At 48.6% G+C, this 26,927-nt stretch overlaps 1 protein-coding gene across 3 annotated transcripts in view; it reads right to left on the reverse strand.

Moving 5' to 3' along the window:
* ADAM12 (ADAM metallopeptidase domain 12) overlaps nucleotides 1–26,927 on the reverse strand; it is a 351,526-nt gene that overhangs the window by 56,354 nt on the left and 268,245 nt on the right. For all 3 annotated transcript variants that reach the window (XR_009252729.1, XM_058698080.1, XM_058698079.1), the window contains exons 12-14: nucleotides 6,873–7,050; nucleotides 2,404–2,493; nucleotides 249–444 (exon numbers count right to left, since the gene is read on the reverse strand). Coding sequence is in view for 2 of the 3 variants with exons in the window: in XM_058698080.1 (XP_058554063.1) it covers nucleotides 249–444; nucleotides 2,404–2,493; nucleotides 6,873–7,050 (464 nt within the window). In the remaining variant the exon portion in view is untranslated. The remainder of the gene's footprint in view (nucleotides 1–248; nucleotides 445–2,403; nucleotides 2,494–6,872; nucleotides 7,051–26,927) is intronic.

Here is a 26,927-nt window from a genome sequence, read left to right on the forward strand (position 1 = left end):
GCTGGTCCTCCCCATCGCTCCACAGGGCGCACAGCAGGTGTTCACACATCTCTCAGTGGGCCGCGCTCCGGGCAGTGCCCCCTTCTGCACGCCCAGTGCCCGGCACGGCCCCAGGTCTTCCAGGGAGCCAATCGCTCCAGCTGAAGGGAGGGAAGCTTTGCAGACGGCGCAGCGGGAGCGACGCTTACAGGAACCGAGCGAGCTCCCCAAGCCCCACGGCTCCGCGCCCACCAGGGGCGGCCACATACCTGGTCCCCAGAGCGTGACGCACTGCTGCTCGTGGGTCTGACAGATGCCGTTGTAGCAGTAGCCGTCGACTCCCTGACACGGGTGCCCGTCGTGCAGGTACACGTTGGCCGGGCACTGGGGGCTGGCCCCCGTGCAGAACTCGGGGAGGTCACAGGAATTGCTGGAGTCCCTGCATGCCGTTCCCGCAGGCTTTAGCTGGAAGGAGAGGCTGTTTATGGCCCATGCACCGCAGGAAAGGGAAGTGGCTTCCCGGCAGTGCTCCTGGGCCGGAGCCGGGGCCGGGCCATCCTCCCGAAGCCTCACATCAAGGGGCAAGGATCCCAAGGGAAGAGAGAGACACGGAGAGTCGTTAAATACACAGAATCTTGCTCTGGGCTCTGGGGTTTACCTTTCCACTAGGGAGGGGGGCAATCAAGAGCTGCCTCTTTTTTTTTCATTTTTTAATGTTTATGTATTTTTGAGAGAGCGTGAGCCAGGGTGGGGCAGAGAGGGAGACACAGAATCTGAAGGAGGCTCCAGGCTCTGAGCTGTCAACACAGAGCCCGATGCGGGGCTCGAACTCATGAGCCATGAGATGGTGACCTGTGCTGAAGTTGGACGCTTAACCAACTGAGCCACCCAGGAGCCCCAAGAGCTGCCTGTTTTTAATTTCATGCGACATTAGGGTCTTCTGATGAGGAGACAGCCTGGTTGGTGGTACCTGTCACCTCAAAGGAGGCATGGGAAGGGAGTACCAGCTGATGGACTCCTTAATTCTGAAGATCTCTAGTCGCCACGTGTTTTAAGATGAGGTTTGCTCTTACAGTGTTAGCACTGTGGCCAAGAGGACAAAAATTCCAAGGGCTCGGTGACAATTATATTTCACTTTGTCATCAAATCATGGACTTGGAAACCTGTCTGTAGGACTTCACGGGGCAGAAGTGAAGCAAGGGAGCCGTAAAAGATGTTAGGAACCATCGGCCAATGCCTCACCTTTCTGTGGTTGAAGAAACCGAGGCTCAGAGTGGCTTGTCAGGGGCTGCACGGCCAGCGACCTGCCCCACCCCCGCCCGCCCCCTTCCATGGCCAGCGACTGTGTGCCCGGGGTGGGGGTGGTGGTGGTGTCAGCTTCCTTGAACATCCCCCAGAAGTTAATCACGGAGAGAAAGGGCAGGATGGATATTTTAGGCTGAACGTAAGATGCTGTAATGCACTTCTGAATCACGGGGCTGGGTGGGGAGCAGAGAGGGAGTTTCCTGCGAGCCGAATGCCAAGATCAATCGCTTAATTGAAAAAGAAAGAAAGTCTACCCTTGGAACCTTTGAATCAAAAGCTCAGGCTTCTCCTCAGTCAGATCTCAACTCTGAATGACGAGACAAACAATGGAATTGCCCAAACAAATGGCAATCTGTCATGGCAGCAGCAATGACCAAAGTATCAAAGGGCCGCCATTGTTCGGGCTGGGTGGGCCAATCCTTGTGTTGGGAGGACATCAAGATCAAGGTGGTTATGTATATTCCCTGGGACGACCCGCGTGGCTTCTCAGCCCGGCAGGTAGATGTTCTTGGGATAGAGCTGGAGGCTGAGTGACCGGGGTGGAGACTCTCTCTCTCTAGCTGCTCCCATCATGGTAAGAGGACCATGCATCTTACCACCGTCCAGCAGCACAACTGGAGTGTGTCACAGTGAGCCAGAGCTTTGGGGAACAATTCCTTTCCAACCCGTAAATAAATGACTGATCACCGATGACTTAGCATTCAAGTGTGCATTTCACATGAAGATTGGAGGGGGCGCCTGGGGGGCTCAGTGGGCTAAGCATCTGACTCTTGGTTCCGGCTCAGGTCGTGATGGCACAGTTGGTGAGTCTGAGCCCCTCATCGGGCTCTGCGCTGACACTGCAGAACCTGCTTGGGATTCTGTCTCCCTCTCTCTGTGCCCCTCCCCTGCTCATGCTTTCTCTCCCTCTCTCTCTCAAAAAAAAAAAAAAATAGATACATAAATAAAGTGTGCATTTCACACGAAGACTGGACGACAGTGGGGGACACCAGCTTGCAGGGTGAGGAGTTACGGTTTTCACAATAGAGGGGCCGGGAAGCCATCCTGTTGCCTCGCTCGTCCTGTGTCATTGTGGAAGCACCTGAACCCCGGGGTGGCCTCGGGGCCGAGAGAGCTCACCCGACAGTCTTCACAGCACAGCCCGTGTGCGCACACAGCGTCCGGCTTCAGGGTACAGGTGGTGGCATTGCAGCAGACGTTCGTACATTCCTGGGGAGGAGAGCGGGACTCGTTTGACAGGGTCTCATGGGGCAACTACTCATGGAAGGCCCGGGCCATAAAGGGAAGGAGCTGAAAACCGGCCTGAGATTATTTTCACATCTAGCAAAGCCAAGCTTCTGTGAAGCTTGCCAAGGTCTGTGAATCCCTGGGAAGAGTGAACAGCACTCATTCCGTGCCTTTCACAGAGGGTAAGGGGAGCGTGCATAGGAAGGCGGGCTGCCCGATCCAGTCAAGTGGGCTGTGGCTGGGGGTCTGTGGGGAGGCCTCTGATTCATGATTCATGCAGGTCTTATTGTAGTGAACGGTCTCGGGATCGCCGGAACACTCTGAACTCACTTTAAAAATATACACAGGCGTGTACAAACTCAACTCTTCAAATACTGACCCTTTTAATCTGGAGCTTGCCAGCAGGGAATGGGGTCCAATCAATCGTGGAACCACAGTTCCCCGCCCTCCAGCCCAATGTGGTAGCCAAGACTCTTGCTCAGCACAGGTGGCTGCCTCACCCGGACAAGGCACCTCTCAGGTCCGAAACGCACATCAGAATGACCAAGAGGCCGGAAAGGAGGTCTGTGGGATGTGCCCATGGATTTGCAAGGGATTTCAACAGAGAGATCACATATTAGATGGACTGCTCTCTCTGAAAGGACAGAAAATGACCTCCTCTGTTAAGTTGTTCTTCACAAGTGCCCACGTTCTTCTAACAAAAGCCCTACAAGGGATGGGCACCTTTGCTCGGCTCTCCACAAAAGGTCCATACATATTACCTACTGCATTTATGAAGTCCTTGTACTTTAGAACATCCCAATAACCTAGAGTTTACACATGTTAGAAGAAAATGAATTATCCGAAAGAAGAGTTCATGGGGTCATTAGTATTAACTCGTGTTAATTAATTAATTAATGTCCTTTTAGTAGTAAGTAATGCCCTTTTATTTAGGATGTGACATGAGCAGAAGAAGATATATACCATTAGAGTGAAACCAATCATGTAGTATTTTAATAGTATAATAATTTTACTCCTGAAAACCATGTTCTGTTAATGAAGTTATCATCAGTATTACAAACGCAATGAATAAAATTTTGTGGATAATCCAGAAGATTTAGGACGATCCTGGATCTCTGAACTGTGTCCTGTGTGAGACTCTATGAATCATGCTCTCATTTGGTGTTTACGACTTGCTCCCATTATACATCCATCCAAAGTTATGAAATTTTAAATTTGCTCAAGGACCTTATAAACATCCGGAGCGTATAACATATACAGTAAGACGAAGTGCCAACCAGAAGTCATGGCTGTAACTTTGATGACAGGAAGGGTTTCTAACTCATGGACTTATATAAGTTTAGGAACTTGCTTTGTTTTTAAAAGGAGTCCACTGATCGATTGCATTCCTGATCAGTGCCGTCAAATACACAGCAGTGTTGTCCTGTTCACTGTGGTCTAAATGGCTCTACTAACGACATACTAACCAAATTACACATTTCCTTGAGCATCTCCGTTAAATCAGCCATCTGAAAACTAGGTCCTAAGATTCTTTAAGAACTACCTCCTCACCCCCGACCAAATCACTAAAAAATACAAGCAGCAGTTCAAATGGAAATGCAGCCAAGTAGAATGGCTTTGACTTCAAAGGGGCTTGATAATGTGAGAAAGATAACTAAGTTTAAAAGATATTTGCAGGCTACTGTCATTCTATTGACTTTAAACAAGGAGATAAGGCTGCTTTCCCAACCCCGTTAGCTGGATGAATGAGTGAGTTGTCAGGATATCCTTATGGTTGATGTAAATCCGATGCCCTGTACGGAAGGCTCCAGAAATCACTTGCCTTTTTAACTACCCAGAATCTATTCCTTCTGCAGGACTATATGTATCAGAAGAGACAAAGTCTTTATCTGTTGATACATATATTATGTTAGTACTCAATAGGAAAGTTCAACAGAGCCAATGAACACTAGTTCTCCAAAGAAAAAAGAGTAATGAAGCCGTTAGTGAACTCTCTGCAAAGGCCATGTCATTCTTGGGTTGTGGGCGGTAGATACAAATTCTTAATCACAGTGCACTGAGATTAAGTCTACAATGCATCCTCCTGAAAATCGTGATTATTTCTGAGACCAAGGGGGCAGAAGAGGAATCCAGTTATGAGCTGGGGAAGTTCTGGTCCCGTTCGCTCCCCGATGTGGTGACACACTGAGTCCCTCTGGGGGCCAGGGAACGCACGGGCTAACACGAAGCAAAGGCGTGAGGACTATTTCCAGGGCCTGAGCGCTGGGCGGGGGCCTAAAGAGCGCAGGTGAATTAAGCCCGGGGCTGACTAAAAGTTTTGGTCCAAGCAGTTTGGAAACTGGATATGGGTTGTTATACTCTTGGACACAATTTGAAAAGCAAAAATGAAAAAAACTACAAATTGAGGTAAGAGGCTTGCCTAGAACGTTGAAAGATCGCTCAGACTTTGAAAGAAATGTCGATGGAAAGAATGAGAGTTGTCTCTTCGGATAGCAAGAACTTATCCTGTGAAACAAGGACCCAACCACAGAAACATACAGTCGGGAACTATATGCAAACAGAACATGGCTCTACATAAGGAAGGAGTTTGACTGGATCAGTGCTGCCCTGCCACGACATCCTGCCTGGAGAGATAGCAAGCACCCCGTCAAAGCTGAGTGACTCCTCGATGGAGGCGAAGTTGAGGACCGTGACATCAGTGGCTGGCAAATTTCAGGTACTCAAACATTCGTTGACCGGATGGTGGTGGTGATGGAATATGGAGCGAATGACTGCGGATGATCATTCTACACCTGAGAGTTCGTGACTCTAGGAAGAGCTGTCAAACTTATTTAGAGTAAATAAACAATTACAAGGAGTTCCAATCAAAGAGAAACCATTTTAAGTCCACATGGCCTCTCCTGAGAAATACGGGCCATTTATACTAATTTTGTTTTTCTTCTGCAGGTAATTAACAAAGTCCCCAAGGACTCTCCCTTTTGTATCCCTCATCCCATGACAGTTTCAAGTTTTCCTCCACTAATCTTCAGAAGAGTTTCTATAACCCCATGCATGAGGACTGGCTCCCGTACAGCAATCACCCCCAACACACTGTGAGCAAAATTATCGCTGCCGTGGACAGTGCTGGTATCGCTGTTGAATCCCGGATTTGGAAAGGACGCACAAACATTTGATGGGACCACCTCTACTAGCCCCATCCCCCAGCACTTATTCACTCCTGAAGTTCTTGCAGAGCTGGCCGGACTGAGACCAAGATCGTTCCTGCTGGTATGGGAAAACGCAGCGCCTTGGGAATTACAAATATGAAGAAGGTTCTACAACCGGTTGCCTGTCCGACGAGCACAGGAATCTGACGGATATCCCGGGATCTCGGCACATTTCCTTCCACCCTAGAATCCCCTTTTCGGAGCAGCCCTCCAAAACATGCTCTTCCTAAGCCCTCACCAAGCCTGTCTGTGAATCTAGCCAAGCCCGCCTTGAACCCGTCTACCATTTCCGCTTGCACAAGCTCTCGGGGAGGGAATCCCACATGCAGACTGCTTGCTATACAAACTACTTGCTTTGATTTATTCTAAACACTGCCTCCTCCAAGCTTCCAGGAGACACCTGTCTTTACCAAGAGATCTCACTGTGTGCTCTCTTTCTCCTTCCTTCTCAAGATCATTCGGAGATTAAAAAGCGGCTGTTAAATAATTTTTTCTGTTGCTGAAGTTTATCTTGGGCCCTACAGGAACAAGACATTTGCCTGACACTGGCTGGAAAACAGGGTTAAATAAGCCCTTTGCTGGATACAAATGTTCCCTGCTTTCGCTTACTGCTTCTGAAAGCTAACAAGCAAAGAGGCAGGAGCCCGGAGCCTCGGGTTGTGCATACAGAGAAGGCTGAGACATCAGGCAGTTTTTCTACTTGGGTGGGAGCTCTTGGTTAAAAATGAATGTTGCTTATTCAAATTCCCCTCTGGTTGCTCGCTTTGCAAAGAGAAAGAAATGATGCTTATTAGCCATTTGAAGCTAGCATTCCCAAAGCTTTCTTCTCTGTTAAACTCAAAGCTAAATGCTTTATTTATTGTTCTTGTCCTCAGCTGGCCTCACCTAGACCGTGTCCTTCAATAGAGAAGACGCTTTCTTTTTAAAACCAGTGATACAACTTATTCTGAGATTCAAGAGAAGGCCGCCCTGGCTGGCACAGCTGTTCAAGGCGGGGTGGGGTGGGGGCTCTTTAGGACTTTCCAAGGGGGGGGGCTGTTTAGGACTTTCCGTCGTGAGTTTCTAGCACTTTCATTCTGCCGCATAATTCTTCCAAGTCCCTACTCCTTTGCCAGCCACAGATGCAAGGCGGCGGTCCCAGGGGGCGTCTCTTACCTCCGGCCCTCCACAGTCACACTCCTCTCCTTGCTCCACATATCCGTTCCCGCACTTCTGGCCCCCGAAAGACTGCTTCACTTCTGGCAGGTTGAAGAGGCACATTCCCATGCCTTTCTCCAGGCTGGCCTCTAGGTCCTCCTTGCTGCAGCTGCTGAACACCATGGGGAACGGGAACCTGCGGAGAAGAGCTGAAACAGTCAGCCGTCGAGGCACAGAGTGGCTTCTCGAGCCTTTTCTTGTACAGAGATTCACGGGGCTCGCTGACGAGCGCTGCCCACATGTCCACCCTTAGTCCCAGTGAACCAAGGCTTAATTGCCTGGCATAAAACGAGGCGCACTCGGCTATATCCTGAGATCTATCCCCATACAGCGCCCACGCTACCAAGGAAGAAGTGCTCTACCAAAAAACAAATCCTCTTTGACCATTTTCAAATCGACAGATTTGTACAGAATCTCATGATGGACAATCATGAACAGTTCTGCACGAAATGATATAACCAAAAAAAAAATGAGTCCTTGGGACCTGCAGCTTGTAATACGAACGCACACCGGTGTCCTCATTGGAAAGCACAAGGAAGAGACAGGTACAGATGACTGTGCGTATCCCTTCCTCGGTTCCATGGACACAACCCCACTGTAGGTGAGGGCCGGCTGAGGCTGGCATTCGGGTCTACGAAGTGCAGATCACTGCTTCTGAAAGCAGAGCTGTAAGAAAACGCAGGGGACTGGAAGTGTGGGCCCTGCTCTTGCCTCAAAACACCAGGGCTACAGTGGATGTGGCAAAGTTGGCCAACCTTCCCGGCATAGTTCATGTTCCACCTTCCATGGTCCAGAGGGGCTGCCCCACCCCCTTGCTCCAGGATGGGCTAGAGGACTTATTCTCGGCAATGGAACGTGAACAGAGGTGAAGTGATGCGGAATGCTTCCGGTTGAAGGTGAAGGGACTGTGGCTCTTCAGGTCCTTTCGTTCCCCTCAGTCAGCTGAGCTCAGGGTATTGCAATGTCCTAGGAGGGGGCGTCTGGTCCTGACTCCCTGCTGGGACGGAAGCCACCGGCAGCTTAGAGCCTCGGAGTGTCATCTGGGTGGGAAACCCACCTCTATTATGATAAGCCACTGAAAATTAGGGGCTTGTTTCCTACAGCAGTTAGTGTTACCCAACACACATAGGGTAGCTCACTCTTTCTTCAGATGCATTTTCTCATATCTTGAGGCAGCGATGGTTATGAGGGGCAAGGACGCCAGAAACTCAGAAGGTTCGGCTATTTAGTGAGGAAGTAGGGCCTGTTGACCGGCAAGCCTGAACACCCTCTTTCCATGTGGACATTTATGGGGTGACATTATGACCGGATTCTAATCAACTGGCCAAGCCAATGCAAGCTGGATGTATCCCTAAAGGTGGCAGACCAGCCACCACTCAATATCATTTGGCACATTTTGAGATCAGGATCATTTCCTGCGAATAAACTGGTAACACAGTCTTATCCCCCCCTAATGTGTTTTATCCACCTCGGGTGATTAACTCTGGAGTAGAATTCGAGTCTACAAATCAATGAATAAGCGCATGTCTTGCATTGGATGGAGAGGTAATAATAATAAAGCAAGGCTTACTTCCAGTGCTGTCACAAAGTTCCGTTCGAAATCTTTAGAACCTCCCTTGGCAGACAGATTACTCTTGATATCAAAATGACGCCAAATAGCTTCAAGTGATGATCACCTGAAAATTCTAATTTTATCCATTTAGAAGTGCTTTGTGTTGACAAGACAACGGTATGTTGTGCAGGGAATCGAGAGCCGTTCTCTTTGCAACGGAATATGTTTCATCAAGGCAAAGGATCAGACCTCCTTCTGTGTTGACAGTCCTAGGACACTTACGTAGCTCAGGGCCTGATCCAGACCCTAAACCTTGTTCTCATGTGCTATGCAGCCAGGTGTTGTGATGAACTCTTATCAATGCATTCTGGAAAGGAACGGATTCCTAGAATGTTTTCACAGTGAACTAGAAAAGACAGTAGGGTCACCGGTGAAGCTCAGGAAGGGTTGAGAGCAAGAACAACACTAGTTGAGAGAAGATCAATGAACCACCCTGTTTCGCAAATGGGCGGAATGTCCACCAGTGTTCGGAGGCTAAAGGCTTAGGGGCCGAGGCCAGCCCCAGACCCTCCTGTCTCACTGTCTTGCAAAATGTCAAATGCATATTGGGCTTTGGAGAGATGAGACTAAAGAAGAGGGACAGACAGTAAGAAGATGGATGGGATTAGTTTAAGTCCAGGACTTAAACTTCAGAACGTTTGAGAGAGGAGAACAGATCCTTGTTGGCACAAATGCGTTCGTGTGTCTGCTAGATGCTCTCAGAAGTAGAGTTACCTGCATGATGGTAAATTTCTATTTCTCTTAGAAATGGTGGGGGGGGGGGCAGTGAACAAAGCATTGAAAAATCCTGATTATCATGGAGCTTCCATTCCAGCCGGGCAGGTGGGTAATGCATAAGGTAAGGGGGCCAATGAAGTGTGCTAGAAAGGGATGTTAAAGAGAAAAATTAAACAGGCAAGGAGGAGAGGATGTGTGTGGGAAGAACTAAACTTTTAGGAAGGGTGGTAGAGAAAGACATCACTGGGTGTGTGTGGGGGTGGCATTTGAAGCTCTCACCTGAAGGAGGTGAGGGACCACACTGTGGGTGTATCTGGAGGAGGAACATTCCAGGCAGAGGGAAGAGCTGCTTCAAAGGTAGATGGAGAGATAGGACTGGTCTAGAGGAATGTGCTAAATAGAAGACCTCTCGGCCACCCAAATTCATGATGATGCTAAGTAGACTACCAAGGAGTATCATTAAATGGCGGGGAGCTTTGCTCTGCACGGACAAGGTACTGATAATGGCTGAAGGTATTTTTCATAAGAACTCTAAACTCTTATTATTTTCCCCCTTTTCAGGAAACTATTTTTGAATGACAAGCAAAGGTATGCTCATCATCTCCCTTCTGCTGAGGTCCTGTCAGTTGTAAGGATGAGAATATTTAAAAATTATATCTAGGGGCACCTGGGTGACTCAATCCCAAGGTTGGGCGTCCGGCTTTGGCTCAGGTCATGATCTCCCAGTTGGTGGGTTCAAGCCTCGCGTTGGGCTCTGTGCTGACAGCTCAGAGCCTGGAGCCTCCTTCGGATTGTGTCTCCCTCACTCTCTGCCCTTCCCCCACTCGTACTCTGTCTCTCTCAAAAATAAACAAACATGAAAAATTTTTTAAAAATCATATCTAACCCAATGGCCCTTCCTCCAATAAACAGAATTTAGTGATGGTAAAGGATTTTAAATCTCAAAAGGGAATTTGATGGCACCAAATATTAGACTCTCCTAATTACAATACAATCCTGATCTATACATATTTGCAGACGTTTGACGTCCCAAGAACCACTGGTTGCCTAGCGAACCACTGATGTCTTGCCTTAAGAGCCAAAGAACAGTTCGTTCATTGGCATAAAAAATATGCCAGTGAACCATGAACAACGTACGGAGTCTACTCCCCAGGACAGCATCAAGAACCCATGGGCGGCATCGATCAGCACGGCGATTGTTAAGATTGCTGTTTCCTCAATGGAGTCACACGTAAAAGAGGGTCACCAGAAAATGTCACCCTCCTTTCTAACTTTGAAGGAGGTTAGGATGACAGAATTAAACATTTTGTGTAGTGTGTTCACTACTCTTTCACTTGTCAGCCATCTACTTACTTAGGCAAGAAGCAACTTTCAAGCGTCTGTTACATTCGAAGCTCTGAGGAGGATCCCAAGATGATTCAAATATGTCTTCCCACTGTTGCCCCATCTGACCTTTGCCCAAGGAACTACCAGACACGCCCATGCCCCACACTGCCTCTCCACCCATAGAAATAAAATATGGACACGTGTTTATGTATGCATAAAATATACCATGCATACTCATCCAAATAACGTAGAAATTATATAAGAACATAAATGATATTTAATTATAATGTATATATTTAGTTGACCTATACAGATACATATTTAAGAAATAACTATGTATTGAGAACTAGCTAGGTGGTATGGTGGGTGCTTTCTCACAGTACTATTTTTTTTTAATGCTTTTTTGCTTTTAAATTTAAATTTAAATGGAATATTACTCGGCGATGAAAAAGAATGAAATCTTGCCATTTGCAACAACGTGGATGGAACTAGAGGGTCTTACGCTAGTTGATTTAAGTCAGTCTGAGAAAGGTAAATACCATATGATTTGTGGAATTTGAGAAACTCAACAGATGAACATAGGGGAAGGGAAGGAAAAAGAAGATAGAAACAGAGGGGGTCAAACCATAAGAGACTCTTAAATACAGAGAATAAACTGAAGGCTGCTGGGGGCGGTGAAGGGGGATGGGTTAAATGGGTGATGGGCACGAGGGAGGGCACTTTTCAGGATGAGCACTTGGTGTCATACACAAGAGATGAAACCCTGGGTTCCACTCCTGAAGCCAAGACTACACTGTATGTTAACTAACTTGAATTTAAATTAAAAAAAAGTTCAAAGCAGTCTAGAGAGACAGGTATTGCTACGCTCATTGTGCAAACAAGACGAAGGATTGGATCGAGAGTGTACAGTTAGGGGATGGCAGATGCTAGCTTTGATTCCAAGTTCAGTCATTTAAAAACCCCATTTTCGTCATTACTGATGTCAGTTCAGCGCGGCACTACCTGTAGCGAATGGCCAGAACGTGGGCAGTGATCAAGAAACCCTTGATGCACGGATGTAAACCGGAGGACAAATCCCCCCACCCAACAGATGCCTGGATGAGTGGTCCCCCGAGTGTGGCCCTTGCATTAGCATCACTTTGCAACTTACCAGAAATGCAAATGCCCAGGCCCTACCCAGACCTACTGAGTCAGAAAACCTCAGGGGTAGGGCCCAGTAATCTGTGTTTTCACAAGCCCTCCAGGTGACTTTTTACACCGAACTCCACACCCGAAAAACAAATGATCCAGTGAAGATATGGGCAGAAAACACGAATAGACGCTTCTCTAAAGAAGACATCCAGATGGCCAACGGGCACATGAGAAGATGTTCAACGTCGCTCCTCATCAGGGAAATACAAATCAAAACCACACTCAGATACCACCTCACGCCGGTCAGAGTGACTAAAATGAACAAATCAGGAGACTATAGATGCTGGAGAGGATGTGGAGAAATGGGAACCCTCTTGTACTGTTGGTGGGAATGCAAACTGGTGCAGCCGCTCTGGAAAACAGTGTGGAGGTTCCTCAAAAAATTACAAATAGATCTCCCCTCTGACCCAGCAATAGCACTGCTAGGAATCTACCCAAGGGATACAGGAGTGCTGACGCATAGGGGCACAGGTACCCCAACGTTTATAGCAGCACTTTCAACAATAGCCAAATTGTGGAAAGAGCCTAAATGTCCATCAACTGATAAATGGATAAAGAAGCTGTGGTTTATAGATACAATGGAATACTACTTGGCAATGAGAAAGAAGGAACTCTGGCCATTTGTAGCAACGTGGAGGGACCTGGAGGGTATTATGCTAAGTGAAATAAGTCAGGCAGAGAAAGACAGATATCATGTTTTCACTCCTATGTGGATCTTGAGAAACTTAACAGAAGACCATGGAGGAAGGTGGGGGGGGGGAATCGTTACAGAGAGGGAGGAAGGCAAACCACAAGAGACTCTTAAATACGTAGAACAAACCGAGGGTGGATGGGGGTTGGGGGCGGACAGGGGAAAATGGGTGATGGGGAAAATGGGTGATGGGCATTGAGGAGGGCACTTGGATGTTGTGAGGAATGTGGATGTTGTGATCATTGAGGATGAGCGCTGGGTGTTGTATGTAAGCCAATATGACAATACATTTTATTAACAAATAAAAATTAAAAAAATTGGGTTAAAACTCACATCACGTAAAATTCTCCATTTAAAAGTATACAGTGTAGCAGCTTTTAGTACGTTCATAATGTTGTGCAGCCCTCACCACAATGGAATTCCAGAACATTCTCCTTACCCCCCCCCCCAGATGAACCCCATACCCATTAATTAAGTGGTCACTTCTCGTTCCCTCCTCCTTGCAGGACCTGTCAGCCACTCATCTGCTTTCTGTCTCTTTGGAGTTGCCTGTTCTGGGCATTTCATATAAATGCAGTCATACATTACGTGACCTCTTAGGTCTGGCTTTTTTCACTTAGCATAATGTTTCCAAGGGTCATCTGTGTTCCGACACTACCAAAATTAAGGTTTGGGAACAACTGACCTAGATTTAAAACTCAGATGTTGTAAAGATAATATAGGGACAAACCCACACCTACTCATGTTGAAAAATAAGAAACACAATCTAGGTGCCTCATTGGTCACCTGTCATGCACTGTTTTAAATTAGAAACAGTTCTGTTTGGGGCACCCGTGTGGCTCAGTTGGTTGAGCATCCAACTCTTGATTCCGGCTCAGGTCATGATCCCAGGGTTGTGGGATCGGGTCCCATGTCAGGCTCCATGCTGAGCACAGAGCCTGCTTGAGATTCTCTCTCCCTCTGCCCCTCCCCCACTCTTGTATGTACTCTAATAAAAGATATTAAAAAAGAGAAATGGTTCTGTTTTACACTGTGGTTCCATTTTCTAAGAAAAGCCCTACGTATAGCATTTTGAAAATGTGGTTAGGCGTGTGCTAAAAATTCCATGAGTATCTGTCTTTAAAAAAAAAAAATTAAGTTTACTTATTTATTTTGAGAGAGACAGAGCCAGTGCAAGTGGGGGAGGAACAGAGAGAGAAAGGGAGAGAGAATCCCAAGCAGGCTCCGAGCTGCCAGTGCAGAGCCCGACATGGGGCTGGAACTCACAAAACCATGAGATCACCATGTCAGCCGAAACCAAGAGTCGGAAACTTAACTGACTGAGCCACCCAGGCACCCCTTTATTTTTTTAAGTAGGTTTCATGCCCAGTGCAGGGCTTGAACTCACGACCTGGAGATCAGGACCCAGGCTGAGATCAAGAGTTGGATGCCTAACCGACTGAGCCACCCAGGTGGCCCTATCTGTCTCTAAGAGCCAAACTCAAATCACGAATAAATTTTCAAATACCTATCAGTGTTATCCCAGAATGACCAACTACTCGTCATATTATATACTAATTAAGGAGCCACGGAAGGTTCTGGTTGTGAAAAGTGAGGTTTCCGTCCTGAAACAAGTTCCTTCCTCTTGCTTCAAACTCCAGTGTACGGGATTCTGCCTTCCTTTGGTCTATGCTGTTTCTGTCTCATTTTATGGCTGTATTCCCCGGAAGACTGATGGAAAGAACACTAACTGGGCCGTACAGTTGCCCACGACATCAAAGATCTTCTGCAGCCCAGGGTCGGTAGCTTTAAAAGACAAGCCTCTGTTTCTCCCATAGCTTTCAGGAAGTTCACCACAACATGCATTTTAATACATCTTGTACATTATCCCAAAAATGCCAGGCCAGCAGCTAATTGAATTGACAGATAGCAATGATAGACTGGGGCAAAGCAATAAAACAGGAGAATTAGACGAGAAGCCCTTCTGCAAGATTCCTCCCCTCCGCACAAGCACGCTTCCAAATGATTGTATGTAGGACCCAGAAAAAAAATCGCTGCTTCCCACTCCCGGGCAGATGCCACGCCAGGGTGACGGGTCCTGCCCAGATGTGACCTCTTCCATTACATTTCCGCCTTTGCCTCTAATATTTAACAACCAAGGATGCTTGGGGACAAATTTACCATGCAGAATGCAAGGTCAGAAATAAAACGTGGATGAAACGGACAGCTGGGCGATTCTGGAAAAAAACAAAACACAAAACCCCCTTTTCCAAAGAGGAACGCTTCTCACGGTAAATGCAGCCACGGCTTAATATTTTAGCTGTCACAAAGCTGCCAAGTAAAACATTATTAGGGGTTACTTTTACGTTGACAAATCTGTAGTCAGAAAATTCTCTGCTTGCAGAAGTCTATTGTGAGATTCAGTGCTATATTCTTGGGGTGAACCATACTAAGCCAATTTATCAGCCTTGACAGTAGAAGTCGGGAGTTATCTGCCTTGCAAAAGCTCTCTGGGTATTATCTGGGGACAAAGGCCTTTCTTGTGGGAAAGGAGGCAGCCAGGGAAAGCAGGTGTAACCAGGCTGGATTCACGGGGACCACAGGTCACCACGCACCGGGTTTCCCGAGATGCTGTTGCCTCATTAATAAATGTGTGCCGGGTTCCCAGCTCCGCGCTCTGGGGGTGACATCAGTCTGTGGTGCTGCCTGCAGGAACGACACTGAAGTGACCCGGGAAAAAGGAGGGGGAAATGGCCTGGGCAGCCGCTGAGAACACCTTGGAGCAGACGCATCGGTGTGACAGAAAAAAGCTAACGTCGCAGGAAACCAGGATGGATGGGAAGCCATCCAGATTTCTCTGTTTAAATCGATTGGAAAAGAAAAAAACCCCAACGAACAACAAACAGGAGCCTCGCTTCTCCCACAGCTGATAAATGATTAAGGCATAGCTGGTTTTGGAAAATGTGTTGTCGACTTTCTGCTTCCCACCGATTTCTCTTTGTAGGTGACAGATTCCACAGGCCGGTGGGGTGGGGGTGGGGGGTGGGCTCTTCACCTGGGCGCGTTGCACAGAGCAGGTGGAGAAGAATCGAACGGGGAAGCTGGAACCCGTCTATCAAAACTAAAGCCAAGATTTAAAACCAAGCCTCAGTGGTCACATCTACAGATCGGGGTGACAACAACGGCCTCACACTCCACGGGTCAGGATCCGTGAGCTTGTAACAAAAATGGGGAAGTCGCGAGTTAACATCAAAGCATCGTGAGATGCTCGTTGCCAGTATTCCCAGAAACAAGCTGTGTATTTCTAAGAGTTGTGTCTTAGTGCCTTGAAATTACTGACTGTCAGTGCCTCGTACATTCGAGGACTTAGAAGCATTGTCCACAGGGTGCAGAATTCATCATCGATTGTGGCCCGTACGTAGCAATCGTTAAACTGTAAAACCACAAGTACATGGAAGCTGGAGAGGAAGACGATTCAGGAGGCCCGGGAGGATCAGGCAGTTAAGTACCAGGCCTCATTTTGATACATACATGGTGTGAAAGGAGCAGAAAGATGCTCGTCAGGAATGCAAGGGCGGGGGCTCCTGTAGCTCAACCAGAACTTAGGAGCGTAAACAACTAACTAACACAAACAAAAAAGGCATCTGGACGACTCTTACCTGCCACTCGGTCATGGTTGTGATCAGTTCCTGGAAGCTTGTTCCAAGTCTCTCCCAAAGCACACATCCCGTGAGCATATTCTACGTACCTGTCCAACCTTGGACTCCACAGCCGAGGCCAGGCCCCGAGCTCGGGGTGGAAGAGGACCCCAAAGAGAGTCGACCTGGCCTCCGTTCTCTGAGAACGCGATCGGATGGCTCATTCTCCCCATGAATTCCACAACGAGCCTGATGACCTTCTTTCAAAAACAACGCCTTGGGGCACCTGGGTGGCTCAGTCGGTTAAGCCTCCGACTTCAGCTCAGGTCATGATCTCACGGTTCGTGAGTTCGAGCCCCGCGTCGGGCTCTGTGCTGACAGCTCAGAGCCTGGAGCCTGTTTCAGATTCTGTGTCTCCCTCTCTCTCTCTCTGACCCTCCCCCATTCATGCTCTGGCTCTCTCTGTCTCAAAAATAAACGTTAAAAAAAATTATAAAAAAAAAACCAAAAACCAACAACAATGCCTCAAATTCACCCAGTTCAGAGCTGACGTTCCATGTTCCTAGTCCCTCCAGGAGCACAAACCCCACACGATCACCGTCTTCTCTTACCTCCCTGAGCATGAGGCCTGTTTACGGCGAGAGAGGATGCCCGAGGTCACCTTGGGGATGGACTTTACTCGGTCAAGTTTCAAAGCCCAAATCCTAGGGCCATCTTTAAACAGACCTTTAGGTTTTCCACAGTTATGCCCAGGAATGAAAACTTGATCACCACGCGCAGAATTTAGGGGCAGAGGAGGAGGGGGTGCTTTTGGGACCGGCCTGGTCCCCAGCAGCCTGGCAGGACGGAGGAACAGCTCAAGGAGGCCCATTTCGGGGCCTTGGGCTCCATTTTGCCTTGCATGTCGGCAATAATGAGCATAATTATTCACAGCAGTTACCACTGGTCGGCGAGTCCCTGCTGTGGGCCGGGTGCTCGGTGGGCACTCTCACTCACCCAGCCCCGCCCCCCCGTGGGTCAGAGGACATCATCTCTATTGTGCAGATGAGGAAACTGAGGCTCAGAGAGGTCCGGTGCCACGTCATAGTCGTCTCACGTGTGGAAACACTGCTCTCTGACCTGAAGTCCCACGTTCAGTGCAACCACGGTGCCTCCACGACAGTCACGAGGCCTTGAGAAGCGGCTTCCGGGAGGCACCCCCTGGGGAAGGGCCGCAGGGCAGTCTCAGGCTGGACCCGAGTCAAGGACGGGTGGCTGGAGTCAGGTGGAGGCAGAAGCCAAACCGGCCACACGGCAGGCACGTTACTCCAAGGAGACCCTCCCGGCCCCTCCCCGAACATCTCCGGTGAGACGGGAAACAAAGGCCAGGTCTGGGGATTTATCCAGCACCTGAGGTCAAGCACGGGCCGGAAGGCACCCACCTGGGGGAGATTGTGAGCCTGTTGGGGCCCCAACAAGCTGAGGGCGGAAGACTCCTCGGGGCGGTCGGGGGGTGGGGGGGACCGAAGGAAGCCCGAGTCTGCATTCTGCCCACCCATGCGTGCACGGGGCGTGACACCAGGAGCACTGGCTCGCGCAGCGGAGCAGGACCCGGGGCACCCGAAAGGAGTTCCTCCCGTCAACTCTGGGAACGGAAGGCGACCCAGCGGGCCCACCAGCTGGGCTGCAGAAGGCAAAGGAAAGGGCCAGGCCAGGCCCAACCTGATCAAAACCGTCCTTAGTAGGGCAGGTCCAGCGTTAATAGCAAACGCCTGGGATTCAGAAGGACGCCATCTGTGGCCCATTATAATTCATGTTGCTACATGTGAACTTTGACCTCTGCTCCTCCTCCCTGGAAACCAATTGAAGCCCAAATGTAATTTCCCTGAATTCTCAATAAAGAAAGAGGCCCGCTGAGCTCTGGTCAGTTGAGGGGTGCGCGGGAGGTCTCTGGACGTTACCAGAGACGAGACCTTTCGCTCCTGTGCGCGGGCAGCTGTTTCCTCCTGAACCCAGTCCTGGAGGGCCCGGGGAGTGAGGGCGGGGGGGCCCCCGGCCCATCAGGGGCCGGGGCTTGGCGGAGCTTCTCAGCTTCCTTACGAGAAAAGGCCTCTGTCTGCGCGTGGGGCTGGCCAGGGACCGGGCTCTGGCAGAGGCAGACAGATCCAGAGGTCAATGAGGGACAGGGAGCGCGTCCAAGATAACTCCGTTCTTTCCCCCGACCCTAGCAGACAGACCTGCGAAGATGATGCCAGCTGCTTCTGCTGACTCTGAGTCTGTAACAGGGACGACACGTTTCATCAAATGTGATAGAGGCAGGCGGTCACGGCCAGCCACCTCCGAGCCACCCAACCGGGGCTGAAGTTTGTACGAGCCCTGGTCTTGCCTCGCTGGGCTCCTTGGCACGGGAGTCGCCATCAGGGCAAGCCAGAACTCAAGGAGGGTGAAGGACTGGCCCGTGGCCCCACCCCCACCCCCGTGATGGGGAACCAAAGTCCCCTCTGCTCAGAGACACCCGGGGAGGTGTGAAGGAAGGGGCCAAGAACCGGAAGCTGTGGGCTGACATTAGAGTCCGGTCCTGACCCGCTATGGGGCCACTAGGCTCCTCAAACTTCAGTGTTTTTCATCTGTAAAATGGAGGCGATTGTATTTGCCCTTTCCTCTCAGGCACAATCAAATGAGAAGGAGACATGAAAGTTCTTTGCAGACTGGAGAGTGGCCCATAAAGTCTACAAGGCATTACTCTTACTACTACTTTCATTCATTCATTCATTCATTCAGTCATTCATTTATATTTTGAGACAGAGAGAGATAACAAGCCATGGAGAGGCACAGAGAGAGAGAGAGAGAGAGAGAGAGAGAGAGAGAGAGAGAGAGAGAGAGAGGACCCTAAGCAGGCTCTGCATAGTCAGCGCAGGGTTGAACGTGGGGCTCGAACTCATGAACTGTGACATCATGACCTGAGCCGAAACCAAGAGTTGGACTCTTAACTGACTGAGCCACCTTATCATGGAAGGCGTCCCTTACCACTACTTGTAGATTTTATATTTTTGTCCCGTCTCCTCTCACTTCTGCTAAATTAAGCAAAGGCTTTCAGCGGGAGACGCTTCAGAAAGGACCCCACTGTTTGAAAGCAAATTGCTCTGGTCACTCTGATCTCCATGGAGCATGTACGAGAAAAGCGATGGACCCAGCCACCGATTTGCCACCCATTTCCCTGGGGGTTCTCAGCTCTCATTCTTTTTTATTTTTATTTTTCATTTTGTTTTTGCTTTTCTATTTATTATATCATATCTATTCTTGAAGCTATTACAAATCCACTGTAGAATGATGTGGGATATACAACAAATGAAAACGGCAGTGCTGTGAATGCTGGTTAGTGTAAGAGACCACAGGCTCAGCCTTCACCCCGGAGGTTTAGCCGTTACACGGAAGGTGGAAAGATGGCCTCACTCTGCATACATCTGATTGTGCTGCAACCACTATCCATCCATCTATCCGTCAGTCCACCCACCGTTCTCCCTTCCCTTCCTTCCTTCCCATCCTTCTTCCCCTCCCTCCCTTCCTTCCATCATTCCATCCATCCATCCATCCATCCATCAGTCCACCCATTCTTCCTTCCTTCCTTCCTTCCTTCCTTCCTTCCTTCCTTCCTTCCTTCCTTCCTTCCTTCCTTCCTTCCTTCCTTCCCTTTCCTTCTTTGCTTCCCAGCCTTCTTCCCCTCCCTCCCTTCCATCATTCCATCCATCCATCCATCCATCAGTCCACCCACTGTTCTCCCTTCCTTCCCTCCCTCCCTTTTTCCCTTCCTTCCTTCCCATCCTTCTTTCCCTCCCTCCCTTCCATCATTCCAACCATCCATCTGTCCACCCACCATTCTTCCTTCCTTCCTTCCTTCCTTCCTTCCTTCCTTCCTTCCTTCCTTCCTATCCATCCATCCACCCACCCACACGCCCATCTATCATTCCAGTCACCATTATCCATTCATCTACTGACCCATTCTTTTATCCATCCATGCTTTGATTCAAGAAGTATTTACTGCACTTCACTATGTGCCAGGCACTGTTTTAGGTGCTGGGGATGAGGATTTAGCAAGAACAAAACAAAATTTCTGACCTGGTGGAGCTTGAAGTGAGTCCTGCTGGATATTGCTGGGTGGCAGAGAGGCCCAAAATTTACCCTTGACCTTATGTCGTGGCCTCCGTGCCATACGCCCGGGGCAGAGGAGGAAGCCACGTGTGTGTGTGTGTGTGTGTGGTGTGGGAGGGGGGAGGGAAGCACTGGCAGAATTTCAGCTGTAATGTTTTCGCACATGTTCTACCACAAATAAAATGCTGGATTAACGAGCAATGACAGGAAATAATTCTCTGCTGTTGTAATATAAGTTGAAGGAAGTTTGTAGAACTAAACGGTTTAAAACTGGGGCGGTTTTCCTGCCTCCCAGAAGTCGTGCAGGGACACTGCTCTCTACTGAGAAGGCTTCAGGCCACAGACGAAACCCAAACACGGCTGTGGCCACGTCCATGTGGCAAACACACCGGTAGGACTGAACTGCACAGCTCCCGCACTTGTCCTCAGCCTCGATGCGTGGAGCCCAGCTGCACGGAGCTCCCTCAAAGCCTGCAGCTGGAAGGAAGCCCAGCACTTTTCTCTGACCACCACCTCAGGATAGACGCCCTTCTCCTCTTCCTGAGGCTTAGCTGCTGCCAAGCAGTGGCATTTTGATTTGAGGTAAGTAACAGGAAAGTGGAAAGGCAGGGGCTTGGGACCTGGGCACTCAGCCTTATGTCCTGGGGCTTCCAATTGGGTTGTTTTGAAAATGTAGGCAGTACATTTAACTTTCTGAGCCTCAGCTTTCTTATCCTTAAAATGGGCATTTTAAAGATACGTGCGATACACGACAAATGACACCCAGGTTACTGATGAACGACGACGGTGGAATCCAATCCTTGAGGGTCAAAGTCAAGTTCTCCCATGTGCATTTCCCCCGAATGGGATATTTAAGGAGCAGTGGCCATGCTGACCCATCTCCCTAGCTTGACCTCTCTGTTTTGTGCCCAGCTTAAGAGAGGAGGGTGATTCTACTGGGCTCTTGGGCAGGGACTCTGAGTATTCCAACTCGGCATGAATTGCAGACAAACATCTGTATTTTACAGTGAGCGACACCCAATTACACAGAGAGGAACAAGAACGTTCTCCATAGTGATGTGCCCTCTTGAACTCTTTTCGAGAATCTCTCTTGCCAGTTCATTTCCCTCTTATGATAATGTTGGGATGCAGCCAACTAAATTACTCTGGCTGGGTAATTAAACTGGTTCTGGGCGGTAGTGTTTTAATGTTACTAGAGTTCTTCATTTTGTCACTGTTCCCCCTTTGTCCTCTCCTTGAATAAAAATGTCCATGTATCCCCCTATACTTTGAAGAATGACGTGAAGCCTTTCCCAAACTTTTCATTGAGAAAACAATAATCACCTTTAAATGAAGAGACAATATGGGGAAATGATTTCCCACAATCCCCTTCTTACAAAATCCCCTTCTGATAAATGTGTTTCATGATCTCAGTTCCGCAGGGTTCGGGGGCGGGGGTGAGTTTTAATTACATGGATCCTGCACTATTCTTCAAGAAAGTAAGTTCTACATAGAGTAGAGACTTCCAAAATACATCCAATTTCTATCAGTTCCCACCACATCCCCAATTCTGAGGAATATTTCATTGAGCAGTTCATTTTAGTTCCTTGAAACACATTTTCAGAGAGAAGTCTCCTCAAACAGAACTCCAGTTTCCCAGCAATGTGAGCTAGAAATCCCCGGGGGGAGTCCTCCTGACCTCATTCAGTTCTTTAGGGTTCAGACTGGATTGTATCCCAGAATGTGTTCTCTGCCCACCATCCCTTCCAACATTTTTTTAAAGAATGTTTATTTTTGAGAGAGACAGAGAGAGACACAGAGAGAGAGACAGAGAGAGCAAGTGAGCATGAGCATGGGAGAGAGGGAGACACAGAATCCGAAGCAGGCTCCAGGCTCTGAGCTGTCAGCACAGAGCCTGACGCGGGGCTTGAATTCATGAACCGCGAGATCATGACCTGAGCCAAAGTCGGATGCTCAACCGACTGAGCCACCCAGGCGCCCCAGTCCCTTCCAACTTCTGCTCCCAGTTCACAATGAATTAGTGTTGTTGTTGGTGGTTTTCTGGAAGTGTGAAATGGTCTTATAGTTATGTTTAGACATGCCTCCTTATTTTGTACAGGCATATGCTTCTAGAAGAGGTGCCATGAAACCCAGGACCTTATAAATAGATCAGATCAGGTGCCTCTGCGGTGAGCCTTACGGCACCAAAAACGTCCCCCGTCAGAGTCCTGAGGTTCTGTTATGTAATCAGCAGTCTACTTGCCTGTCACGAGTTCTTAGAAGTCAAGGTTCCTTCTGGGTCTGTGCCCCTACTCTGCTCCCTAGGACCTGGCAGGCACACAGGGGCACAGTAAATCCTAGTTGAGTAAATGAGTGGTTTCACTACACTTTGGTTGCCTCACCCCATTTCCTGGCAGCGGGCTTGTCCTGAGTCAGAGTCACGGGGGGAGGCCGAACCTGGGCGGAGGCCATCCAGATGTGCTACACGTCCAGACAGCTGTGTAGCGAGCAGGTATGCAGTGAACGTTTCCTGAATCGAATTAAATGGAATTGAAGGAGCCAATTATACAAACTTTTGAGGACACAGAACGGGAGTGCTTTGTGCTTAAACATGGTTATCTGATCCAGTTGTGGACGTTATTCCTGAACGTCCAACCTCAGCTTAATGTAAATCATTTACACCGCTGGAGAGCAAGGGGTCATGCTCATTTGAGTTTCTTAGCCTGCAGTCTCCTGGGTGCACACCCTGCGGCTCTCCACTCTCTGCTGGCAGCCGGGGAGCACATCCTTTGCTTCGGAGCCATTTGCCAGTCTGGATTAAACAAAACCCAAAGAGCCCCAAACCTCATCCTTACCATCAGCATGAAAACTCTGCAGTAATTCCTTTTAGATACCCACCCACGGAGTGTGAAAGGGCTCTTCCGTGGCTCTTTGAAGTTGAGTCCTCAAAGGATGCTTAGTGTAAGGAAAGCAAAGTGACATCCTAGAGAGAACAGCATTTTGTACATCACGTATGCAAAGCTGGGAGGCGAGAGTGTGGGGCGCACAGCCTGGGGTGCTGATGTAAGACGCTTCTCATTGAATCCCCCATGCCTATTAACTACAGCAAAATACACCAGACTTTATACCCTGTCGTGCTTACTTAGGTTTTCCAAGAAGCATGTCCTGCCTTTACAAAAATAGACACAAACCGCTTAATTTGGCAAGCCATAATCGCTTGAATGCTAGTGATCTCAAAAGTGAAGAAATCTCGGGCTGCCTGGGTATCTCAGTCAGCTGAGCGTCTGACTCTTGATTTCATTTTGGTTCATGATGTCCCGGATCGCGGGATCGAGCCCCACGTCAGGCTCTGTGCTGACAGCGCAGAGCCTGCTTGGGATTCTCTCTTTCCCACTCCTTCTGCCTTCCCCCTGCACTCTCTCTCTCAAAATAAATAAATAACCTTAAAAAAAGAAGCGAAGAAATCTTAAAAGGTAAGTCAGATCATAGTTTTGCTTTGCCTAAAACCCTCCAACGACTTCTCATTGCCCTGGAGACAAAACCACATCCCTGTCTGGTGGACTGGGCTTTGCTCTCTCGGCCGCCCCCCACCCCCTTCGTCTCCAGCAGGCACCAGCTCCCCAGGCCCCCAGGCCCCACCCCCATCCGGATCCAGCCCCACGAGCCCCTGGTCTCCAGTCCCCTCCACCCAACTGCAAGACCTCCCCCCTCTCTGGGGACTCTCCATCCCTCTCTTCCTTTTGCTTTTTGCTTAACTGTCACCTCCAAGAGAGCTTTGCCCCAAGCCCCCAATAAAAGGGGGGGGCCCTAGCCCACGCGTTTCCTTTCCACCCTCTTTCTGTGTGTCCTTCAAAGCACTCCTTTTAACTTGTGATTTTTAATTTATTGTTTTTCAAGTCTGTCTTCCCCAAGAGAGTTCAAGCTCCAGGAGGCAAGAAGGGGGTCTGTCCCGTTCATGGTTATCACCCTGACATCTGAGCATCAGGGCATGTGATATCCCGCAGGAGCTGGGTCAGTATGAGCCTAAGACTTAGCTACATTCCCGCCATGAGAGGCTCTCTGACTCCAACTCTTTTTAACAGAAAACTTCCTGCAAAAAATAAAGGAAGCTCTGAGAGTAGGTTTTGAATGCCAATACTGCTTTTTTTTTTGGTCCACTCTGGGAAGTGACATTTACAACGACGCTAAGTAATCTTTTCCAAAAGTGTTCAAACTCTTCACATTTTTCTTCCTCCCATAAATGTGGCATGCTTTGTCCTCAAACCCTTTCAGACCAAATGCTCCACGGAGCTCATTAATGGATGGACTCAATTGAGTTTAAACTCCCACACGAATCCCCAGAGACTGCTTTTGCCAAAGAGTAATTTCCAAGGCAGGTCTTCATGTTAACTATCCACAGACATAAAACACATGCTCGCACACACGGCTGGCCTTGCAGTAATTAATGGTACAACCTGCAAGGAACCCCCCCCTCCAACTATCCTGTAAGATGTGACCCAAGTCATAACACCCCGTTGTAGCAGGACTGCATGCCAGGGTAGTTTTCCCAGGGCTTTGGGTCCCATTTGTCAATGACGGCAGGCGGCGAATGTTTCGGAGTTGGGATTCTGGAATGCCTCGATAAGGAATAAACACGGTATATCAAGGGTTGTGCTTTTCCCCTCGAAACCATCTGCAATACTTGGTTCTTTGTGATTTGGGAAGATCTGAGTATCATTAAAGCAGTCACCGATTCGTCTCTATTCGGGGCTCACCTTCGAGGCTACGACTCGAATAACATTTCTTAACGTTTGCTGCCGGTGCCTGAATCAGTGGTGCAGAGGAAGTCAGGAGGAGGGCTGGTGTTTGGACGTGGGCCGGTTTACAATGAGCCATTCACAGAGAAACTGTGGGCGAGTTGCTGAGGGACCTTTAGTGGGAATGAAAGTGCTTTCCAGCAGCTGAGCACAGGGCTTCTGGAAGAGGCCCTCAACGTCTCGATGGTTCCAACACCCCTGTGAGCTAAACAAGAATAGCAATGCTACCACCGTGTATTTGTGGAGTGATTTACAATTTACAAAGACACGTGATCTCATTTAATCCACTCCGCTGCTCTCAAGGGGCCCCTGTGAGGTAAGAGAATGACCACGTTGAGATAATACTGCAGATTAAAAGCAGCCTGGAAGGTCTCCGATGGGTGATGGATGGCTGAGGGTTGCCTGGGCGGCTTGACCTCCCCCTCACTGTGGACTTTTGTGATTAATTCACCCACTTGCTTTAGGAAGTTTCTTTCCATCTGAGAAAATTAAAAACACCACTCTCTGGACAGGAATGTGGGATCATAAACGAGAACCAAATAGAAGAGATTTACGCAAAAGCACAAGCTCAGCAAAAGAGAAAACTGAGAAATTGCTAATAAGATATAAATCAAGTAAAGGCTATTAGCAAACCTCTGGTAAGGGGGGAAAAACCCTTTGAAATGATTTGCTGAGCTCTTAACAATAGCATTTCTACCTATGAATTTCGAGTATCTCCAGGGTCATTTGGCTCCTATCCTTAAACACTGCCACGAAGACTTTCTCAGTTGAAGGGGTTTACACAAAATTATAGGGAGTATCCGAAAGTAGGTCTTGCTGTTATGCCTCCGGAATCATATAATTTTTAGAGCTATAGGGTTTCCCTCCTCTGTGTGTTCCCCATGACAATAGGCCCAGGGGTCAAAAATATTTGTTGACTATGTGAACAAGTGGAAGGATGGGTGGAGGTATGGATGAGATGATGAAAAGATGGAGAGATGGATGAATATGGATGGATGGATGGAAGGAAGGAAGGAAGGAAGGAAGGAAGGAAGGAAGGAAGGAAGGAAAAAGACTAGCTCACTCATTTTCCTGATGAAGAATGGGAAGACAGAGGGGTTACCCATTTGCCTGTATTACCCAGAACAATTGGTATCAGAACAGGGGCTACTCCGTCTCTTCAGTCTCAGTCCAGAGTTCCCAGTCTAGATTTTCCTCTCTTCCGTCTGCCAAGTTTATCAAGAGTTGTAAAACATACACAATATTAGCCACTGGAAACCACTTGTGGGGGGAATAGAGGCTAATGTTTGGTGCCTATTTGATCATCAGGGAAATTAAGGAAACAGAGAATTTTCTGTAGCCACTTGGAGTTCATCAGGAATGAGAAAGCCTGAAGACCACTCAGTTGTATGTTAATTTCCTACCAGCTTCCTTGTCTGAGATTCACGCAGCAAGCTGGCCAGTGATGCTGGGGTCTGTCTGGCCAGTATTCCACGGGAAAAAGGAGATACCTACAGGCCCCTGGCCCAACCTCACATCCTAAGAAGGAATTTTTTGCCCCAAATGCCCAGCAGATAGTTATCTTGCCTCTGCCTGGACTGTTTACATGACAAGAGTCCTACACACTTTCTCAGAGAAGCCTGTGTCCCTCTTGGGGAGCTCCCTTGTTAGTATCTAGGGTTTTGCAATATTTCATTTCCTGTTGCTGTTGGCCTAAGGTACTAGCACTTTGGGCTCAGGTTCTTGGCTTCTGGTATCACAGACTCAGAGCGAGTTCCTCTACAAGGTCTTGGTGACTCCCTTGAGTCATGCTGAAGACAGAACCAGAGGCAAAAAGGATGCATCCCCGAAGGTTCCGTGCTAATGGCGGTGAAGAGAAGCAGTAACTTGCTAATAAGGTGACAAGGAGATGCCTCACGAACACTTCTCACGCAGGGACGATGTGCAGCGCCGCCCAGTCTTTGTTTCTGGGGGGAA

This window comes from Neofelis nebulosa, chromosome 13 (genome assembly GCF_028018385.1).
Source record: "Neofelis nebulosa isolate mNeoNeb1 chromosome 13, mNeoNeb1.pri, whole genome shotgun sequence".
Classification (NCBI taxonomy): domain Eukaryota; kingdom Metazoa; phylum Chordata; class Mammalia; order Carnivora; family Felidae; genus Neofelis; species Neofelis nebulosa.